Raw genomic sequence first — 19,723 nt, forward strand, 5'->3', positions numbered from 1 at the left:
GGGGAGAGCTGCACTTGGCCTCAGGGGGGGAGAGCTGCACTTGGCCTCAGGGGGGGAGAGCTGCACTTGGCCTCAGGGGGGGAGAGCTGCACTTGGCCTCAGGGGGGGAGAGCTGCACTTGGCCTCAGGGGGGGAGAGCTGCACTTGGCCTCAGGGGGGGAGAGCTGCACTTGGCCTCAGGGGGGGAGAGCTGCACTTGGCCTCAGGGGGGGAGAGCTGCACTTGGCCTCAGGGGGGGAGAGCTGCACTTGGCCTCAGGGGGGGAGAGCTGCACTTGGCCTCAGGGGGGGAGAGCTGCACTTGGCCTCAGGGGGGAGAGCTGCACTTGGCCTCAGGGGGGAGAGCTGCACTTGGCCTCAGGGGGGAGAGCTGCACTTGGCCTCAGGGGGGAGAGCTGCACTTGGCCTCAGGGGGGGAGAGCTGCACTTGGCCTCAGGGGGGGAGAGCTGCACTTGGCCTCAGGGGGGGAGAGCTGCACTTGGCCTCAGGGGGGGAGAGCTGCACTTGGCCTCAGGGGGCAGAGTTGCACTTGGCCTCAGGGGGCGAGTTGCACTTGGCCTCAGGGGGCGAGTTGCACTTGGCCTCAGGGGGCGAGTTGCACTTGGCCTGGCCTCAGGGGGCGAGTTGCACTTGGCTTGGCCTCAGGGGGCGAGTTGCACTTGGCTTGGCCTCAGGGGGCGAGTTGCACTTGGCTTGGCCTCAGGGGGCGAGTTGCACTTGGCTTGGCCTCAGGGGGCGAGTTGCACTTGGCTTGGCCTCAGGGGGCGAGTTGCACTTGGCTTGGCCTCAGGGGGCGAGTTGCACTTGGCTTGGCCTCAGGGGGCGAGTTGCACTTGGCTTGGCCTCAGGGGGCGAGTTGCACTTGGCTTGGCCTCAGGGGGCGAGTTGCACTTGGCTTGGCCTCAGGGGGCGAGTTGCACTTGGCTTGGCCTCAGGGGGCGAGTTGCACTTGGCTTGGCCTCAGGGGGCGGTGACCCAAGCTGGAATTAGTGTTCTGTGTCCACCACAAACCCCACTGTCTCAGGATAAAAAATAAGAGGGGCATTCAACATCATATATTTGGTTATAAACACTTACATAGGAACACTGATTCATCTATTTCTCCTTGTGCCATTATAAAACCGCCTGGAAGAAAAGAAATCAGCAGTTAATAGATATAATATGACACATTAAATACATACAGGGAGGGGGGGGGGGAATATATGATTTTGTACGTTTACCCACTGACAAATGATCAGTCTAATTTTATTGGTCGGTTTATTTTACCAGTGAGAGAGACAGAACAACAACAAAAACGCATTTCAAAAAAGTTATAAATTGATTTACATTTTAATGAGTGAAATAAGTATTTGACCCCTTCACAAAACAGAGAAACCCTTGTTGGCAATCACAGAGGTCAGACATTTCTTGTATATGGGCCCCCCCTCCAATGTTGAGGGCATGTGGCCTTGTATGGTTTGGGGGGGGGGGGGGTCTGGCGCTCGCTCGTCCCCACCCACTTTCCTGCCGCGCTGTGTGCTTAGATAAGGGTCTGGTATGGATTTTGGGGGATCCCCATGCTTTTTTTTGCCGTGGGGGGGTGGGGGGGGTTCTTAATCACTTAAGACCCGGACCTTTAGGCAGCTAAAGGACCCAGCCAGTTTTGCGATTCGGCACTGCGTCGCTTTAACTGACAATTGAGCGGTCGTGCGACGTGGCTCCCAAACAAAATTGGCGTCCTTTTTTCCCCACAAATAGAGCTTTCTTTTGGTGGTATTTGATCACCTCTGCGGTTTTTATTTTTTGCGCTATAAACAAAAATAGAGCGACAATTTTGAAAAAAAAAAAAAATGCAATATTTTTTACTATAATAAATATCCCCCAAAAATATATATAACATTTTTTTTTTTTTTTGCCCTCAGTTTAGGCCGATATATATTTATTTTTTTACAAAAAATAGGTAGAATATGTATCGCAATAAGCGTTTATCGGTTGGTCTGCGCAAAATTTATAGCGTTTACAAAATAGGGGATAGTTTTATTTATTTATTTATTGCATTTTTATAAAAAAAAATTTTTTTACTACTAATGGCGGCGATCAGCGATTTTTTTCGTGACTGCGACATTATGGCGGACACTTCGGACAATTTTGACACATTTTTGGTACCATTGTCATTTTCACAGCAAAAAATGCATTTAAAATGCATTGTTGTTTACTGTGAAAATGACATTTGCAGTTTCGGAGTTAACCACAAGGGGGCGCTGATGGGGTTATGTGTGACCTCATATGTGTTTACAACTGTAGGGGGGTGTGGCTGTAGGTGTGACGTCATCGATTGTGATTTCCTATATAAGGGATGACACGATCGATGACGGCGCCACAGTGAAGAACGGGGAAGCTGTGTTGACACACGGCTCTCCTCGTTCTTCAGCTCCGGGGACCGATCGCGGGACTCCAGCGGCGATCGGGTCCGCGAGTCCCGTGGTCACGTAGCTTCGAACCAGGTCGCCCTAAGCTGGGCTTAAAGGGCAACCTACAGGTACGTTGATGTGCCCAGCCGTGCCATTCTGCCGACGTATATCGGCGTGAAGGGGTCCTTAAGTGGTTAAAACCCATACCAGACCCAAGGACCCGGTATGCTCTTGAAGGGGGAACCACACCGTTTTGTTTTTTTTGGCGTGGAGTTCCCCTCTAAGATCATCAGAACAAGTCGCATGCCAAAGTTGGATCAGTTAGGACAGCGATTCGACTTCAGTGATAATCAATTGGGCTGTAGTCAGATCAAAGTAATACACGGAGCATTTTCAAAGTCGGACCGACTTGTGTCGGACCAGTTTAGACGACTCCCATAGGGAAACATTGATTGTCACACGTCATGCGACATGAGCTCCCAATGTCGGAGCGTACCCGGGACTCAGCGTGGAACCCGGGACTCAGCGTGGAACCCGGGACTCAGCGTGGAACCCGGGACTCAGCGTGGAACCCGGGACTCAGCGTGGAACCCGGGACTCATACAGCGATGTTGTGATAAACTAGGCAGGTTGCCCGTTATTTGACAGCGGTAACCTTGAGCAGAGAACTCTCTGCACTGAATGGAGGAAATGCTAAGATTGGGAGAGTGCTAGAATTGCAAACTTGATTCTTCCTCATGATGAATGGAGGAGGATGGAGGAGAACGAAGCAGAGGAGTGTTGGGGAGAGGAAAATTAAGATGATGAATGGAGTGTTGGAGGAGGATGAAGCAGAGGACGGAGATGATGATGAATGGGGGAGGACAGAGGATGGAGATGATGAATGGGGGAGGACAGAGGACGGAGATGATGAATGGAGGAGGAGGACAGAGGATGGAGATGATGAATGGGGGAGGACAGAGGATGGAGATGATGAATGGGGGAGGACAGAGGACGGAGATGATGAATGGGGGAGGACAGAGGACGGAGATGATGAATGGGGGAGGACAGAGGACGGAGATGATGAATGGGGGAGGACAGAGGACGGAGATGATGAATGGGGGAGGACAGAGGACGGAGATGATGAATGGGGGAGGACAGAGGACGGAGATGATGAATGGAGGAGGACAGAGGACGGAGATGATGAATGGAGGAGGACAGAGGACGGAGATGATGAATGGAGGAGGACAGAGGACGGAGATGATGAATGGAGGAGGACAGGGGATGGAGATGATGAATGGGGGAGGACAGAGGACGGAGATGATGAATGGAGGAGGACAGGGGATGGAGATGATGAATGGGGGAGGACAGAGGATGGAGATGATGAATGGAGGAGGACAGAGGATGGAGATGATGAATGGGGGAGGACAGAAGATGGGGGAGGACAGAGGATGGAGATGATGAATGGGGAAGGACAGAGGATGGAGATGATGAATGGAGGAGGACAGAGGATGGAGATGATGAATGGAGGAGGACAGAGGATGGAGATGATGAATGGGGGAGGACAGAGGATGGAGATGATGAATGGGGGAGGACAGAGGATGGGGGAGGACAGAGGATGGAGATGATGAATGGAGGAGGACAGAGGATGGAGATGATGAATGGGGGGAGGACAGAGGATGGAGATGATGAATGGGGGGAGGACAGAGGATGGAGATGATGAATGGAGGAGGACAGAGGATGGAGATGATGAATGGGGGAGGAGGACAGAGATGATGAATGGAGGAGGACAGAGGATGGAGATGATGAATGGGGAGGACAGAGGACGGAGATGATGAATGGAGGAGGACAGGGGATGGAGATGATGAATGGAGGAGGACAGGGGATGGAGATGATGAATAGGGGAGGACAGAGGACGGAGATGATGAATGGGGGAGGACAGAGGATGGAGATGATGAATGGGGGAGGACAGAGGATGGAGATGATGAATGGAGGAGGACAGAGGATGGAGATGATAAATGGGGGAGGACAGGGGATGGAGATGATGAATGGGGGAGGACAGAGGACGGAGATGATGAATGGAGGAGGACAGGGGATGGAGATGATGAATGGGGGAGGACAGAGGACGGAGATGATGAATGGGGGAGGACAGAGGATGGAGATGATGAATGGAGGAGGACAGAGGATGGAGATGATGAATGGAGGAGGACAGAGGATGGAGATGATGAATGGGGGAGGACAGAGGATGGAGATGATGAATGGGAGAGGACAGAGGATGGAGATGATGAATGGGAGAGGACAGAGGATGGAGATGATGAATGGAGGAGGACAGAGGATGGAGATGATGAATGGAGGAGGACAGGGGATGGAGATGATGAATGGAGGAGGACAGGGGATGGAGATGATGAATGGGGGAGGACAGAGGATGGAGATGATGAATGGGGGAGGACAGAGGATGGAGATGATGAATGGGGGAGGACAGAGGATGGAGATGATGAATGGGGGAGGACAGAGGATGGAGATGATGAATGGGGGAGGACAGAGGATGGAGATGATGAATGGAGGAGGACAGAGGATGGAGATGATGAATGGAGGACAGGGGATGGAGATGATGAATGGAGGAGGACAGGGGATGGAGATGATGAATGGGGGAGGACAGAGGATGGAGATGATGAATGGGGGAGGACAGAGGACGGAGATGATGAATGGAGGAGGACAGAGGACGGAGATGATGAATGGAGGAGGACAGGGGATGGAGATGATGAATGGGGGAGGACAGAGGACGGAGATGATGAATGGAGGAGGACAGGGGATGGAGATGATGAATGGGGGAGGACAGAGGACGGAGATGATGAATGGGGGAGGACAGAGGACGGAGATGATGAATGGGGGAGGACAGAGGATGGAGATGATGAATGGAGGAGGACAGGGGATGGAGATGATGAATGGGGGAGGACAGAGGACGGAGATGATGAATGGGGGAGGACAGAGGATGGAGATGATGAATGGGGGAGGACAGAGGACGGAGATGATGAATGAAGGATGGAGATGATGAATGGGGAGGACAGAGGACGGAGATGATGAATGAAGGATGGAGATGATGAATGGGGGAGGACAGAGGATGGAGATGATGAATGAAGGATGGAGATGATGAATGGGGAGGACAGAGGACGGAGATGATGAATGGGGGAGGACAGAGGACGAAGATGATGAATGAAGGATGGAGATGATGAATGGGGGAGGACAGAGGATGGAGATGATGAATGAAGGATGGAGATGATGAATGGGGAGGACAGAGGACGGAGATGATGAATGGGGGAGGACAGAGGACGAAGATGATGAATGGAGAGGATGGAGATGATGAATGGGGGAGGACAGAGGATGGAGATGATGAATGGAGGAGGACAGAGGATGGAGATGATGAATGGAGGAGGACAGAGGATGGAGATGATGAATGGAGGAGGACAGAGGATGGAGATGATGAATGGAGGAGGACAGAGGATGGAGATGATGAATGGAGGAGGACAGAGGATGGAGATGATGAATGGAGGAGGACAGAGGATGGAGATGATGAATGGAGGAGGACAGGGGATGGAGATGATGAATGGAGGAGGACAGAGGATGGAGATGATGAATGGAGGAGGACAGAGGATGGAGATGATGAATGGAGGAGGACAGAGGATGGAGATGATGAATGGAGGAGGACAGGGGATGGAGATGATGAATGGAGGAGGACAGAGGATGGAGATGATGAATGGAGGACAGAGGATGGAGATGATGAATGGAGGACAGAGGATGGAGATGATGAATGGGGGAGGACAGAGGATGGAGATGATGAATGGGGGAGGACAGAGGATGGAGATGATGAATGGAGGAGGACAGAGGATGGAGATGATGAATGGAGGAGGACAGAGGATGGAGATGATGAATGGAGGAGGACAGAGGATGGAGATGATGAATGGAGGAGGACAGGGGATGGAGATGATGAATGGAGGAGGACAGGGGATGGAGATGATGAATGGGGGAGGACAGGGGATGGAGATGATGAATGGAGGACAGAGGATGGAGATGATGAATGGGGGAGGACAGAGGATGGAGATGATGAATGGAGGAGGACAGAGGATGGAGATGATGAATGGAGGAGGACAGAGGATGGAGATGATGAATGGAGGAGGACAGAGGATGGAGATGATGAATGGAGGAGGACAGAGGATGGAGATGATGAATGGAGGAGGACAGAGGATGGAGATGATGAATGGAGGAGGACAGAGGATGGAGATGATGAATGGAGGAGGACAGAGGATGGAGATGATGAATGGAGGAAGGACAGAGGATGGAGATGATGAATGGAGGAGGACAGAGGATGGAGATGATGAATGGGGGAGGACAGAAGATGGGGGAGGACAGAGGATGGAGATGATGAATGGGGAAGGACAGAGGATGGAGATGATGAATGGAGGAGGACAGAGGATGGAGATGATGAATGGAGGAGGACAGAGGATGGAGATGATGAATGGGGGAGGACAGAGGATGGAGATGATGAATGGGGGAGGACAGAGGATGGGGGAGGACAGAGGATGGAGATGATGAATGGAGGAGGACAGAGGATGGAGATGATGAATGGGGGGAGGACAGAGGATGGAGATGATGAATGGAGGAGGACAGAGGATGGAGATGATGAATGGGGGAGGAGGACAGAGATGATGAATGGAGGAGGACAGAGGATGGAGATGATGAATGGGGAGGACAGAGGACGGAGATGATGAATGGAGGAGGACAGGGGATGGAGATGATGAATGGAGGAGGACAGAGGACGGAGATGATGAATGGGGGAGGACAGAGGATGGAGATGATGAATGGGGGAGGACAGAGGATGGAGATGATGAATGGAGGAGGACAGAGGATGGAGATGATGAATGGAGGAGGACAGGGGATGGAGATGATGAATGGGGGAGGACAGAGGACGGAGATGATGAATGGGGGAGGACAGAGGATGGAGATGATGAATGGGGGAGGACAGAGGATGGAGATGATGAATGGGGGAGGACAGAGGATGGAGATGATGAATGGGGGAGGACAGAGGACGGAGATGATGAATGAAGGATGGAGATGATGAATGGGGAGGACAGAGGACGGAGATGATGAATGGGGGAGGACAGAGGACGAAGATGATGAATGAAGGATGGAGATGATGAATGGGGGAGGACAGAGGACGGAGATGATGAATGGGGGAGGACAGAGGACGAAGATGATGAATGGAGAGGATGGAGATGATGAATGGGGGAGGACAGAGGATGGAGATGATGAATGGAGGAGGACAGAGGATGGAGATGATGAATGAAGGATGGAGATGATGAATGGGGAGGACAGAGGATGGAGATGATGAATGGGGGAGGACAGAGGATGGAGATGATGAATGGAGGAGGACAGAGGATGGAGATGATGAATGGAGGAGGACAGAGGATGGAGATGATGAATGGAGGAGGACAGAGGATGGAGATGATGAATGGAGGAGGACAGAGGATGGAGATGATGAATGGAGGAGGACAGAGGATGGAGATGATGAATGGAGGAGGACAGAGGATGGAGATGATGAATGGAGGAGGACAGGGGATGGAGATGATGAATGGAGGAGGACAGGGGATGGAGATGATGAATGGAGGAGGACAGGGGATGGAGATGATGAATGGGGGAGGACAGAGGATGGAGATGATGAATGGGGGAGGACAGAGGATGGAGATGATGAATGGGGGAGGACAGAGGATGGAGATGATGAATGGGGGAGGACAGAGGATGGAGATGATGAATGGGGGAGGACAGAGGATGGGGGAGGACAGAGGATGGAGATGATGAATGGAGGAGGACAGAGGATGGAGATGATGAATGGAGGAGGACAGAGGATGGAGATGATGAATGGAGGAGGACAGAGGATGGAGATGATGAATGGGGGAGGAGGACAGAGATGATGAATGGAGGAGGACAGAGGATGGAGATGATGAATGGGGGAGGACAGAGGATGGAGATGATGAATGAAGGAGGACAGAGGATGGAGATGATGAATGGAGGAGGACAGAGGATGGAGATGATGAATGAAGGAGGACAGAGGACGGAGATGATGAATGGGGGAGGACAGAGGACGGAGATGATGAATGAAGGAGGACAGAGGACGGAGATGATGAATGGGGGAGGACAGAGGACGGAGATGATGAATGGGGGAGGACAGAGGACGGAGATGATGAATGGGGGAGGACAGAGGACGGAGATGATGAATGGGGGAGGACAGAGGATGGAGATGATGAATGGGGGAGGACAGAGGATGGAGATGATGAATGGGGGAGGACAGAGGATGGAGATGATGAATGGGGGAGGACAGAGGATGGAGATGATGAATGGGGGAGGAGGACAGAGATGATGAATGGAGGAGGACAGAGGATGGAGATGATGAATGGAGGAGGACAGAGGATGGAGATGATGAATGGGGGAGGACAGAGGACGGAGATGATGAATGGGGGAGGACAGAGGATGGAGATGATGAATGGGGAGGACAGAGGATGGAGATGATGAATGGGGGAGGACAGAGGATGGAGATGATGAATGGGGGAGGACAGAGGATGGAGATGATGAATGGGGGAGGACAGAGGATGGAGATGATGAATGGAGGAGGACAGAGGATGGAGATGATGAATGAAGGAGGACAGAGGATGGAGATGATGAATGGGGAGGACAGAGGATGGAGATGATGAATGAAGGAGGACAGAGGATGGAGATGATGAATGGGGGAGGACAGAGGATGGAGATGATGAATGGGGGAGGACAGAGGATGGAGATGATGAATGGGGGAGGACAGAGGATGGAGATGATGAATGGGGGAGGACAGAGGATGGAGATGATGAATGGGGGAGGACAGAGGATGGAGATGATGAATGGGGGAGGACAGAGGATGGAGATGATGAATGGGGGAGGACAGAGGATGGAGATGATGAATGGGGGAGGACAGAGGATGGAGATGATGAATGGGGGAGGACAGAGGATGGAGATGATGAATGGAGGACAGAAGATGGAGATGATGAATGGGGAGGACAGAGGATGGAGATGATGAATGGAGGACAGAGGATGAAGATGATGAATGGAGGACAGAGGATGAAGATGATGAATGGAGGACAGAGGATGGAGATGATGAATGGGGGAGGACAGAGGATGGAGATGATGAATGGGGGAGGACAGAGGATGGAGATGATGAATGGGGGAGGACAGAGGATGGAGATGATGAATGGGGGAGGACAGAGGATGGAGATGATGAATGGGGGAGGACAGAGGATGAGGATGATGAATGGAGGATGGAGATTGGGGTACATAATGCTGAGTGTCCCCCCGGGTTGCACCTAGAAGGGGGAGGGGAGAGCCCGGCCCGGAGGGATGTCAGCGCTCGGCACACAGCCGGGTTTTCCTGGCATCCCGGAGCGGAGGAGAGCTCCCCCCACCCCCACAGCTACACAGAACAATCGGCCTGGCAGATGGAGCGGGTGCGGCCCAGAGCGCGGCCCTCCCCGTCCTCTCACACCGTCCCGACCCCCCCATCTCCTCCGCCCGCCTCCCTTCCACCGCTAGCACCCCCTCCCCTTCTCTCTTCGTACCTCTCCGCGGGAACCCCCGCCGCGGGGGAACCGAATCCGCACTCCGGGTTCCAATCCGCTCCGGAAATCACGCATGACCGGAAGCGGCGCTCTGGCCTCGTGGGGCATGCTGGGAAGTGTAGTCTTTATGTAGCCTCATCCTTCCCCATCATACGGGGCATTGTCCTGTCAGGTGTGAAGGGAGGGTGACACCTGCATGACACACAGCCAGCCAATAGAAACTCAATATCCAGTCTGAGACCGGGCCTGTTATGACACTTTATGTTTACATTTAAAAAACTATATTTTTTGCTAGAAAACTACTTAAAACCCCCAAACATTATATATATTTTTAAAGCAGAGGCCCCAGAGAATAAAATGGGGGGGGGGGGGGGGTTGTAATTTTTTTTCAAATGCAATTTTTTTTTTTTATTCTGATGCAAAAAAACACAATATAATGCCTGATTCTTTGGTAAAATATAAAAGATGATGTTACGCCAAGTAAAAAGATACCAAACATGTCACGATCTAAAATTGCGCACGCCCCTGCAATGGCGTCAATCGATGTAAATGTTTCTATCCATAAGCGACACTTTAACCCCTTGCTGACCCACAAATCAAATGACCGCCTCCCGTGATCACACCGACTGCAGCTTACGGGCGGCGCGCTCTGTGATCACAGCGTCCTCCGGACAATTGCCAATCACAGATTGAGGTAAGGAGCCAATCAGCGACTCTTTACCATGTGATCAGCTGTGTCCAATCACAGCTGATCATGATGTGAATTGAAGACGATTATTGGCTTTCCTTTCCACATGCTGACAGCAGAGAGCCGACAACCAGCTTCTGTAAAAGGGACGTGGACACTGAATATCAGCCCACCAGAGCTGCCAACCACTGCTGCCAATCTGTGCCCACCAGTGCTGCCAATCTGTGCCCACCAGTGCTGTCAATCTGTGCCAACTTGTGCCCACCAGTGCTGCCAACTACTGCTGCCAATCTGTGCCCACCAGAGCTGCCAACTACTGCTGCCAATCTGTGCCCACCAGTGCTGTCAATCTGTGCCAACTTGTGCCCAACAGTGCTGCCAACTACTGCTGCCAATCTGTGCCCACCAGTGCTGTCAATCTGTGCCAACTTGTGCCCACCAGAGCTGCCAACTACTGCTGCCAATCTGTGCCCACCAGTGCTGTCAATCTGTGCCAACTTGTGCCCAACAGTGCTGCCAACTACTGCTGCCAATCTGTGCCCACCAGTGCTGTCAATCTGTGCCAACTTGTGCCCACCAGTGCTGCCAACTACTTCTGCCAATCTGTGCCCACCAGAGCTGCCAACTACTGCTGCCAATCTGTGCCCACCAGTGATGTCAGTCTGTGCCCACCAGTGCTGCCAAACTGTGCCCACCAGTGCTGCCAATCTGTGCCCACCAGTGCTGTCAATCTGTGCCCACCAGTGATGTCAATCTGTGCCAACCTGTGCCCACCAGAGCTGCCAATCTGTGCCCACCAGTGATGTCAATCTGTGCCAACTTGTGCCCACCAGTGCTGCCAACTACTGCTGCCAATCTGTGCCCACCAGAGCTGCCAACTACTGCTGCCAATCTGTGCCCACCAGTGCTGTCAATCTGTGCCAACCTTTGCCCACCAGTGCTGCCAACCTGTGCCCACCAGTGCTGCCAATCAGTGCCTCCTCATCAGTGCCGCCTGTCAGTACCTATCAGTGCCGCCTATCAGTGCTGTCTCATCAGTGCCTCCTCATGAGTGCCCTTATGCTTGCCTAGTTACCAGCCATATTGGGTGGCACCATTTTTGTTATCTTATCAATATCTTTTTGTAAGTGAGATCCCCAGAATTGGGCACAGTATTGTAATTGAGGTCTAAGTAAAGATCTATATAGAGGAATTAGGCCCCTTTCCACCTGCCGGTGATCCCCGATTGAGGGGAAAAAAATTCATATAGGAGAATCAGGAACTTCTTCCTTCTGCTGGTTATGGCAATAACTGGAGATCTCTATATAGAGGGATCAGGACTTCCTTCCTTCTGCTGGTTTTCCTTACAGTAATAACTAAATATCACTATAGAGAAATCAGGACCTCCTTCCTCCTTATCATCCCTCTTGTCAGGGCCAAAACTAGGGGGCGGCAGGGGGGTGCCAGCCCTGGGCGCGGCATTGAGAGGGGCGCCGCAGCTGGTACTAAACCTCCTGCAGCAGCTGAAAGTCCGCTTCTCCTCCTCTACTTCCCACTAGCATTCAGCCAGGAGCACACAGAGGTGGGGACCAGAGGAACGGGGAGGGAGCAGAGGAGCATGGGGGGGGCAGAGGAGCACAGGGAAGCAGAGGAACACAGGGGGGCCAGAGGAGAACTGGGGGGTGAGGGAACAGAGAAACACAGGGGGGACCAGAGGAGCAAGGGGGTACCAGAGGAGCATGGGGGGAACCAGAGGAGCACGGGGGTACCAGAGGAGCACAGTGGAGACCAGAGGAGCACAGGAAGGATAAGAGGAGCAGGGGGGACCAGAGGAACATGGGAGGACCAGAGGAGCATGGGGGGACCAAAGGAGAACAGGGGGAGGGGACAGACAACTGACTCATCAGTAGGGATGAGCTTCGAGTTCGAGTCGAACTCATGTTCTCATGTTCGGCGAACAACGGACAATTTGGGGTGTTCGCAGCAAATTCAAAAAGCCACGGAACACCCTGTTAAAGTCTATGGGAGAAATCTAAAGTGCAAAATGTAACCACTTAAGACCCGGACCAAAATGCAGGTAAAAGACCAGGCCCCTTTTTGCGATTCGGCACTGCGTCGATTTAACAGACAATTGTGCGGTCGTGCGACGTGGCTCCCAAACAAAATTGGCGTCCTTTTTTCCCCACAAATAGAGCTTTCTTTTGGTGGTATTTGATCACCTCTGCGGTTTTTATTTTTTGCGCTATAAACAAAAATAGAGCGACAATTTTGAAAAATATGCAATATTTTTTCCTTTTTGCTATAATAAATATCCCCCAAAAATATATAATTTTTTTTTTCCTCAGTCGATACATATTCTTCTACCTATTTTTGGTAAAAAAAATCGCAATAAGCCTTTATCGGTTGGTTTGCGCAAAATTTATAGCGTTTACAAAATAGGGGATAGTTTTATTGCATTTTATAAATACTTTTCTTTTTACTACTAATGGCGGCGATCAGCGTTTTTTTTTGTGACTGCGACATTATGGCGGACACTTCGGACAATTTTGACACATGTTTGGGACCATTGTCATTTAAAATGCATTGTTTATTGTGAAAATGACAGTTGCAGTTTGGGAGTTAACCACAGGGGGCGCTGATGGGGTTATGTGTGGCCTGAAGTGTGTTTACAAATGTAGGGGGGTGTGGCTGTAGGTGTGACGTCATCGATTGTGTCCCCCTATAAAAGGGATGACACGATCGATGCTGCCGCCACAGTGAAGAACGGGGAAGCCAGGTTTACACACGGCTCTCCCCGTTCTTCAGCTCCGGGGACCGATCGCGGGACTCCAGTGGCAATCGGGTCCACGAGTCCCGGTCACGGAGCTTCAGACCGGGTCGCTGGATGTACCTGTACGTGCCCAGCCGTGCCATTCTGCCAACGTATATGTGCAGGAGGCGGTCATTAAGTGGTTAAAGACTAATATGCAAGTTATTGTCCTAAAAAGTGTTTGGAGACCCGGGTCCTGCCCCAGGGGACATGTATCAATGCAAAAAAAATGGCAGTTTTTTCAGGAGCGGTGATTTTAATAATGCTTAAAGTGAAACAATAAAAGTGAAATATTCCTTTAAATTTCGTACCTGGGGGGTGTATAGTATGCCTGTGAAATAGCGCATGTTTCCCGTGCTTAGAACTGTCTCTGCACAAAGTGTAATTTTTGAAGGAAAAAAAGTGATTTAAAAATGACTCGCGGCTATAATGAATTGTCGGCTCCCGGCAATTTAGATAAAATTCATAAAAAACAAAAAAAAGCGTGGGGGTCCCCCCCAAATTCAATTACCAGGCCCTTTAGGTCTGGTATGGATATTAAGGGGAACCCGGCGTCAATTTAAAAAAAAAATGACGTGGGGTTCCCCCCAAATATCCATTCCCTTCAGGTCTGGTGTGGATTTTAAGGGGAACTCCACCCCAAATGTAAAAAAAAGAATGCCGTGGAGAGCCCCCAAAAATCCACACAGGACCCCTTATCCGAGCACGAAACCTGGCCGGCTGCAGGAAAAGAGGGGGGGACGAGAGAGCGCCCCGCCCCCTCCTAAACCGTACCAGGCCACATGCCCTCAACATGGGGAGGATGTCCCCATGTTGATGGGGACAAGGGCCTCATCCCCACAATCCTTGTCCGGTGGTTGTGGGGGTCTGCGGGCGGGGGGCTTATCAGAATCTGGAAGATCCCTTTAACAAAGGGGACCCCCAGATCCCGCCCCCCCTCTATGTGAATTGGTAATGGGGTACATTGTACTTCTACAAATTCACAAAGTAAGTGTAAATAATAGTAAAAAAACACACACCGTGGAAAAAGTCATTTTTTAAAGTTATTAAAAAAAAAAAATCCACTGGTGGTAATCCCCTCTCGATCCCCCGCTGTTGTATATCTCCAGCGACGGGTGATCACCTCTCCATCGGGGTCCATCGATGAGAAGATCCATCCAGGTCCGGGATCCAGAGCACACACATTGCCGGCCGCCTGTCTCCACCGAAGACAGCCCGGCGAATGACGAGGCTTGAGCCAGTGACAGCTTTTATATAGGTGAGGCGGGGCCACCCGTCACGTGACCCGTCCCCCTCTGACGCACCCTCTGACTACGTCACTGGGGAAGCCCAGACTTTCCCTTGCGTCAGAGGGGGGGGACGGGGTCCCGTGACCGGTGGCCCCGCCTTACCTATATAAGGTATCTATCCAAGTTTTTTCCGACGGGAATTCCGCTCGTGTTTACATGGCATGAAGTGTCGAACTAAATCGGCAGAGAATAGAGGACCTTCCTTCCTTCCATGTCTTGCATTGAGTGTAGTAGTGAAGTCGACTCCTAGCCAGTGGGTTTTTTTCCATGTCTTCTTTAGAACCTAACATATTTTTTTTTTTAAGAACAAATGTGGACCAATACCTTTCACACGTGCGGACCGTTTTTTAGATCAGTTTTTTATCATCAGTTGATCCGTTTTTTCATCCGTTTTTCATCTGTTTTTCATCAGTTGTCATCCGTTTTTCATCAGTTGTCATCCGTTTTTTTTTGTAAGGGTCCTTTCACACATGCGGACCGTTTTTTAGATCAGTTTTTTATCATCAGTTGATCCGTTTTGTTTGTCATCCGTTTTTCATCCGTTTTCATCTGTTTTTCATCCATTTTCATACGTTTTTCATCCGTTTTTTTTTTTGTTAGAACTTTATTTTTATTACATATTTTGATGAAAAACGGATGTTAGCAGATCGGATGTTAAACAGTTCGTCCGTTCCGTTTTTTTGACGGAAGAAAAATAGGGTCCTTTCACACGTGCGGACCGTTCGTCCGTTTTTTCATACGTCCGTTTACGGACTGCAATGCTTTCCAAATGGGATAGCGTACGTTAGCGGATGAGCATCCGCTAACGTCCGTTAACATCCATCTCCGTTAAGCTCCGTTTTTTGAACGGAAGAAAACCCTATTTTTCTTCCGTCAAAAAAACGGAACGGACGAAAAACGGATGTTAGCGGACGATCCGTTTAACATCCGATCCGCTAACATCTGTTTTTCATCAAAATATGTAATAAAAATAAAGTTCTAACAAAAAGAATGAGAAAAACGGAAGGAAAACGGATGACAACTGATTGTAACGGAATGACCCGTGACACCCAAAGACTTTGTGAGGATGGAGGATACTCCTGTGTCAGCGTCACTGATAACTCTTGGGTCTGAGTCCACTCTGTGCCCTTTGGGCATGGGGTGGCAAGTGGATCATAATTCATGTATTACATGAGATAGGACATCACTGATAGTTCGTATTGCAGGATTTTGAGATACTGCAAGATGTTGGCCCAACCAGTCAATAGTGACTCATTCTATGCTTAGCCCTGACTAGTGACATGCTAATTGAGTCAGGGCTCCTGGAAGACATTCCATTGTCCTTGTGTAAAGGTGTTAACCCAGGTCTGCTCCCAGAACTCTAATTATGCATACTAAATACTGTTTACGTGTGATAACACTGTCTACAGCCTGTTGATGCTCAGAGGTGTGAATAGGTGTCAAACTGTATGCAGAGACGAAACGTCTGCCTAGGGAACTCAGTGGGTGAAGGTGTTTTGTTGTTATGCTGTTAATTAAGGAATGTTTAGTAATTAGCCTTAGTGTGTGATTAGGGGGGGGGGGTGGAGATCTCATTGTTGCTTTAATGCCATGTACTGTATAAAAAGCTGAGAAGAAACCATTAAAGTATCATTACATTTGGAACAAGCACAGAGCTGTGTCTCGTCTTGATTCTGGGCAAGTGAAATGGGATCGGGTCCTGTCGGTTGGAGTGTCGATAAGCTGTCTTGGATGTGATGGAAGGTCGTAAACGGTGGTGACCGTTACACTGATGAAAAACGGATGTAAAACGGATGAAAAACTGATCAACTGATGATAAAAAACTGATCTAAAAAACGGTCCGCACGTGTGAAAGGACCCATAAGGTTTTCTTCCGTTCAAAAAAACGGAGCTTAACAGAGACGGATGTTAACGGAATTTAGCGGATGCTCATCCGCTAACGTACGCTATCCCATTGGAAAGCATTGCAGTCCGTAAACGGACGTATGAAAAAACGGACGAACGGTCCGCACGTGTGAAAGGACCCTTAGAACTTTATTTTTATTACATATTTTGATGAAAAACGGATGTTAGCGGATCGGATGTTAAACGGATCGTCCGCTAACATCCGTTTTTCGTCCGTTCCGTTTTTTTGACGGAAGAAAAATAGGGTTTTCTTCCGCTCACAAAAACGGAGATTAACGGAGACGGATGTTAACGGACGTTAGCGGATGCTCATCCGCTAACGTACGCTATCCCATTGGAAAGCATTGCAGTCTGTAAACGGACGTATGAAAAAACGGACGAACGGTCCGCACGTGTGAAAGGACCCATATTCATTTCTGTTCACTTTTTTATTTGTCATATAATTTCTATGTTGAGCCCACCAACATACAGGAGTAATAACCATTCAGAGGGTAAACCCAGATATAGTAAATATGGCATGAAAGCCCATATCTTGCAAGACTTCATTCAGAGGGCAGATAAGATGTTGTGTTCAGAAGTGGCCTCTGCACCTATGGCTGCATACAAACTGAGCAGTTAGCTGCAGGTAGTTTTTATTCAGCCAGAACCACCATCTCTAGATGCAAACTGTCTGAGTCCTTGTTGGATGAATGTTGCAAGTCTTCGCCCAGTCATCACAAATTCTGCTACACAAATTTTGCAAACTTTATTGATGTCTTAGCTCCACCTATTGGTCATAATGCAGTATCTTCCTGATTGAGGCATTTCAGAAACAAAAATGCATTAGGGCCACTAGATGGAGCTGATGATCATAGGAAATCAATTTATATTGGGCACATTCAGCCCTGGTGACGGGACTCTGGCATTTAAGAGCGGGCAGAATGCACAGGCATACCCAGTGTCATCTTAATAGCATCATGGGCCCCTGGGCAAAGTAATTCGCTGGGGCCCCTACGAGTCTGCATCACTGTACCCCCTTATATCATGTTTCCCTATCACTGTGCCCATATACACCAGGTTCCCCCATCACAGTGTCCCCATACATCAGAGTTGTGCCCCCCATGTACTCACAGATCACAAATGCTGTTCCCACCTACAATGAAGGCAGCTCCTACTTCCTCTCTCACGTGCTGAGGCTGAGGTGAGTTCTCAGTCTCAGTGCCTGCTCTCTTCCACCCCCTACAGGAGGAAGGAGAAAGCTGAATTTTCTCTCAAGCAGAAGCCAGCTGTGTGCTCCTTCTGATAGGAGTGACATTGCAGCTATTCCCCACCCACCCCTCCCACCTTTTCCATGCCCTGATCATGGGCCCCCCAAGCACCTGGGCAGTGCCCAAGTGTGCCCATTCATTAAAGTGGAGGTTCACCCCCAAAAAATCTATTTTTAACATTAGATTGGGCCTAATTACGGGAAGCAGAATCGGGTGTTTTGATTAAAATCAATGCAGTACTTACCTTTTTTGAGATAGATGTTCTCCCGCCGCTTCCGGGTATGGGCTGCGGGACTGGGAGTTCCTATTTGATTGACAGCCTTCCGACCGTCGCATACAGCGCGTCACCAGTTTCCGAAAGTAGCCGAACGTCGGTGCGCAGGCGCCGTATAGAGCCGCACCGACGTTTGGCAACTCGTGACGCGCTGTATGCGACCGTCGGAAGGCTATCAATCAAATAGGAACGCCCAGTCCCGAAGACTATACCCGGAAGCAGCGGGAGAACATCTATCTCAAAAAAGGTAAGTACTGCATTGATTTTAATCAAAACGCCCGATTCTGCTTCCCGTAACTAGGCCCAATCTAATGTTAAAAAAATTTTTTCGGGTGACCTCCCGCTTTAAGACAGCCCTGGGCATACCGTCTAACAGTGCTGTCGGCAGCCTGTAAAACTCTATGAAGGCCAAAAACTGCTTTTCTTTTCTGGGTCATTGTCATTTTGGAAAACCTTCTTCCCATTGACAACTTTATGGCAGAGGGCAGATTTTAATGATATTTTGCCCCATCCATTTTCCCTTCTATCCTGGCAAGGGCTCCAGTCCCTGCTGCAGAGAAATACCACCATACCAGGATCTTACCCCCACCGTACTTTACTGTAGGAATGGTGTTATTTGGATGGTGAGCTTTATTGGATTTCCACCAGACATATCGTATGGTGTGGAGGCCATAACACCTTTTTCCATGTGGGCACTGATTGGCATCTTTTTTTTTACTGTCTTTTTTTTTATTTATATATTTTTTACAATTTTTTTTTTGCCCATTTTTTTATTTTTTTATTCCCTGGTGGTCCAGTGTGGCGATCCGAGGGGGGGCTGTGCTGATAAACAATCAGCGCGAACCCCCCCTGTCAGGAGAGCCGCAGATCGGCTCTCCTCTACTCGCGTCTGTCAGACGCGAGTGAGGAAGAGCCATCAACGGCTCTTCCTGTTTACATCGTGATCAGCCGTGATTCGACACGGCTGATCACGTGGTAAAGTGTCTCCGTGAGAGACACTTTACCTAGATCGGTGTTGCGGGGTGTCAGACTGACACCCGGGGGCGCGCATCGGCTCAGAATCCTGAGGACGTCATATGACGTCCAGTCAGGATTCTACAACCACCTTGCCGCCGTCAATCTGTCATTGGCAGGCGGCAAGTGGTTAAGGCCCCGTACACACGATCAGACATGTCCGATGAAAACGGTCCGCGAACCGTTTTCATCGGACATGTCTGCTGGGAGCTTTTGGTCTGATGCGTGTACACACCATCAGACCAAATTCCCCGCGGACAGAAAACGCGGCAACGTGGCGGCGACGATGACGCGGCGACGTGCGCGAACCAGGAAGTTCAATGCTTCCACGCATGTGTTGAATCACTTTGACGCATGCGGGGGTTTTCGGTCCGATGGTTAGGTGTGCTAACCATCGGACATGTCCAACGGACAGGTTTCCACCGGACAAGTTTCTTAGCATGCTAAGAAACTTTTGTCCGCTGGAAACCTGTCCGCTAGGCCGTACACACGGTCGGACATGTCCGCGGAAACTG

At 50.2% G+C, this 19,723-nt stretch overlaps 1 protein-coding gene across 3 annotated transcripts in view; it reads right to left on the bottom strand.

The window, feature by feature from the left end:
* Positions 1-10,111, bottom strand: part of PRDM15 (PR/SET domain 15) — a 75,962-nt gene extending 65,851 nt beyond the window's left edge. For all 3 annotated transcript variants that reach the window (XM_040339021.1, XM_040339022.1, XM_040339020.1), the window contains exons 1-2: positions 10,004-10,111; positions 1,078-1,125 (exon numbers count right to left, since the gene is read on the bottom strand). In XM_040339021.1, the coding sequence (XP_040194955.1) occupies positions 1,078-1,114 (37 nt within the window). In that variant the 5' untranslated portion in view covers positions 1,115-1,125; positions 10,004-10,111. The remainder of the gene's footprint in view (positions 1-1,077; positions 1,126-10,003) is intronic.
* Between the last annotated feature and the right edge of the window lie 9,612 nt (positions 10,112-19,723).

This window comes from Rana temporaria, chromosome 2, assembly GCF_905171775.1.
Source record: "Rana temporaria chromosome 2, aRanTem1.1, whole genome shotgun sequence".
In the NCBI taxonomy this organism is placed as follows: Eukaryota; Metazoa; Chordata; class Amphibia; order Anura; family Ranidae; genus Rana; species Rana temporaria.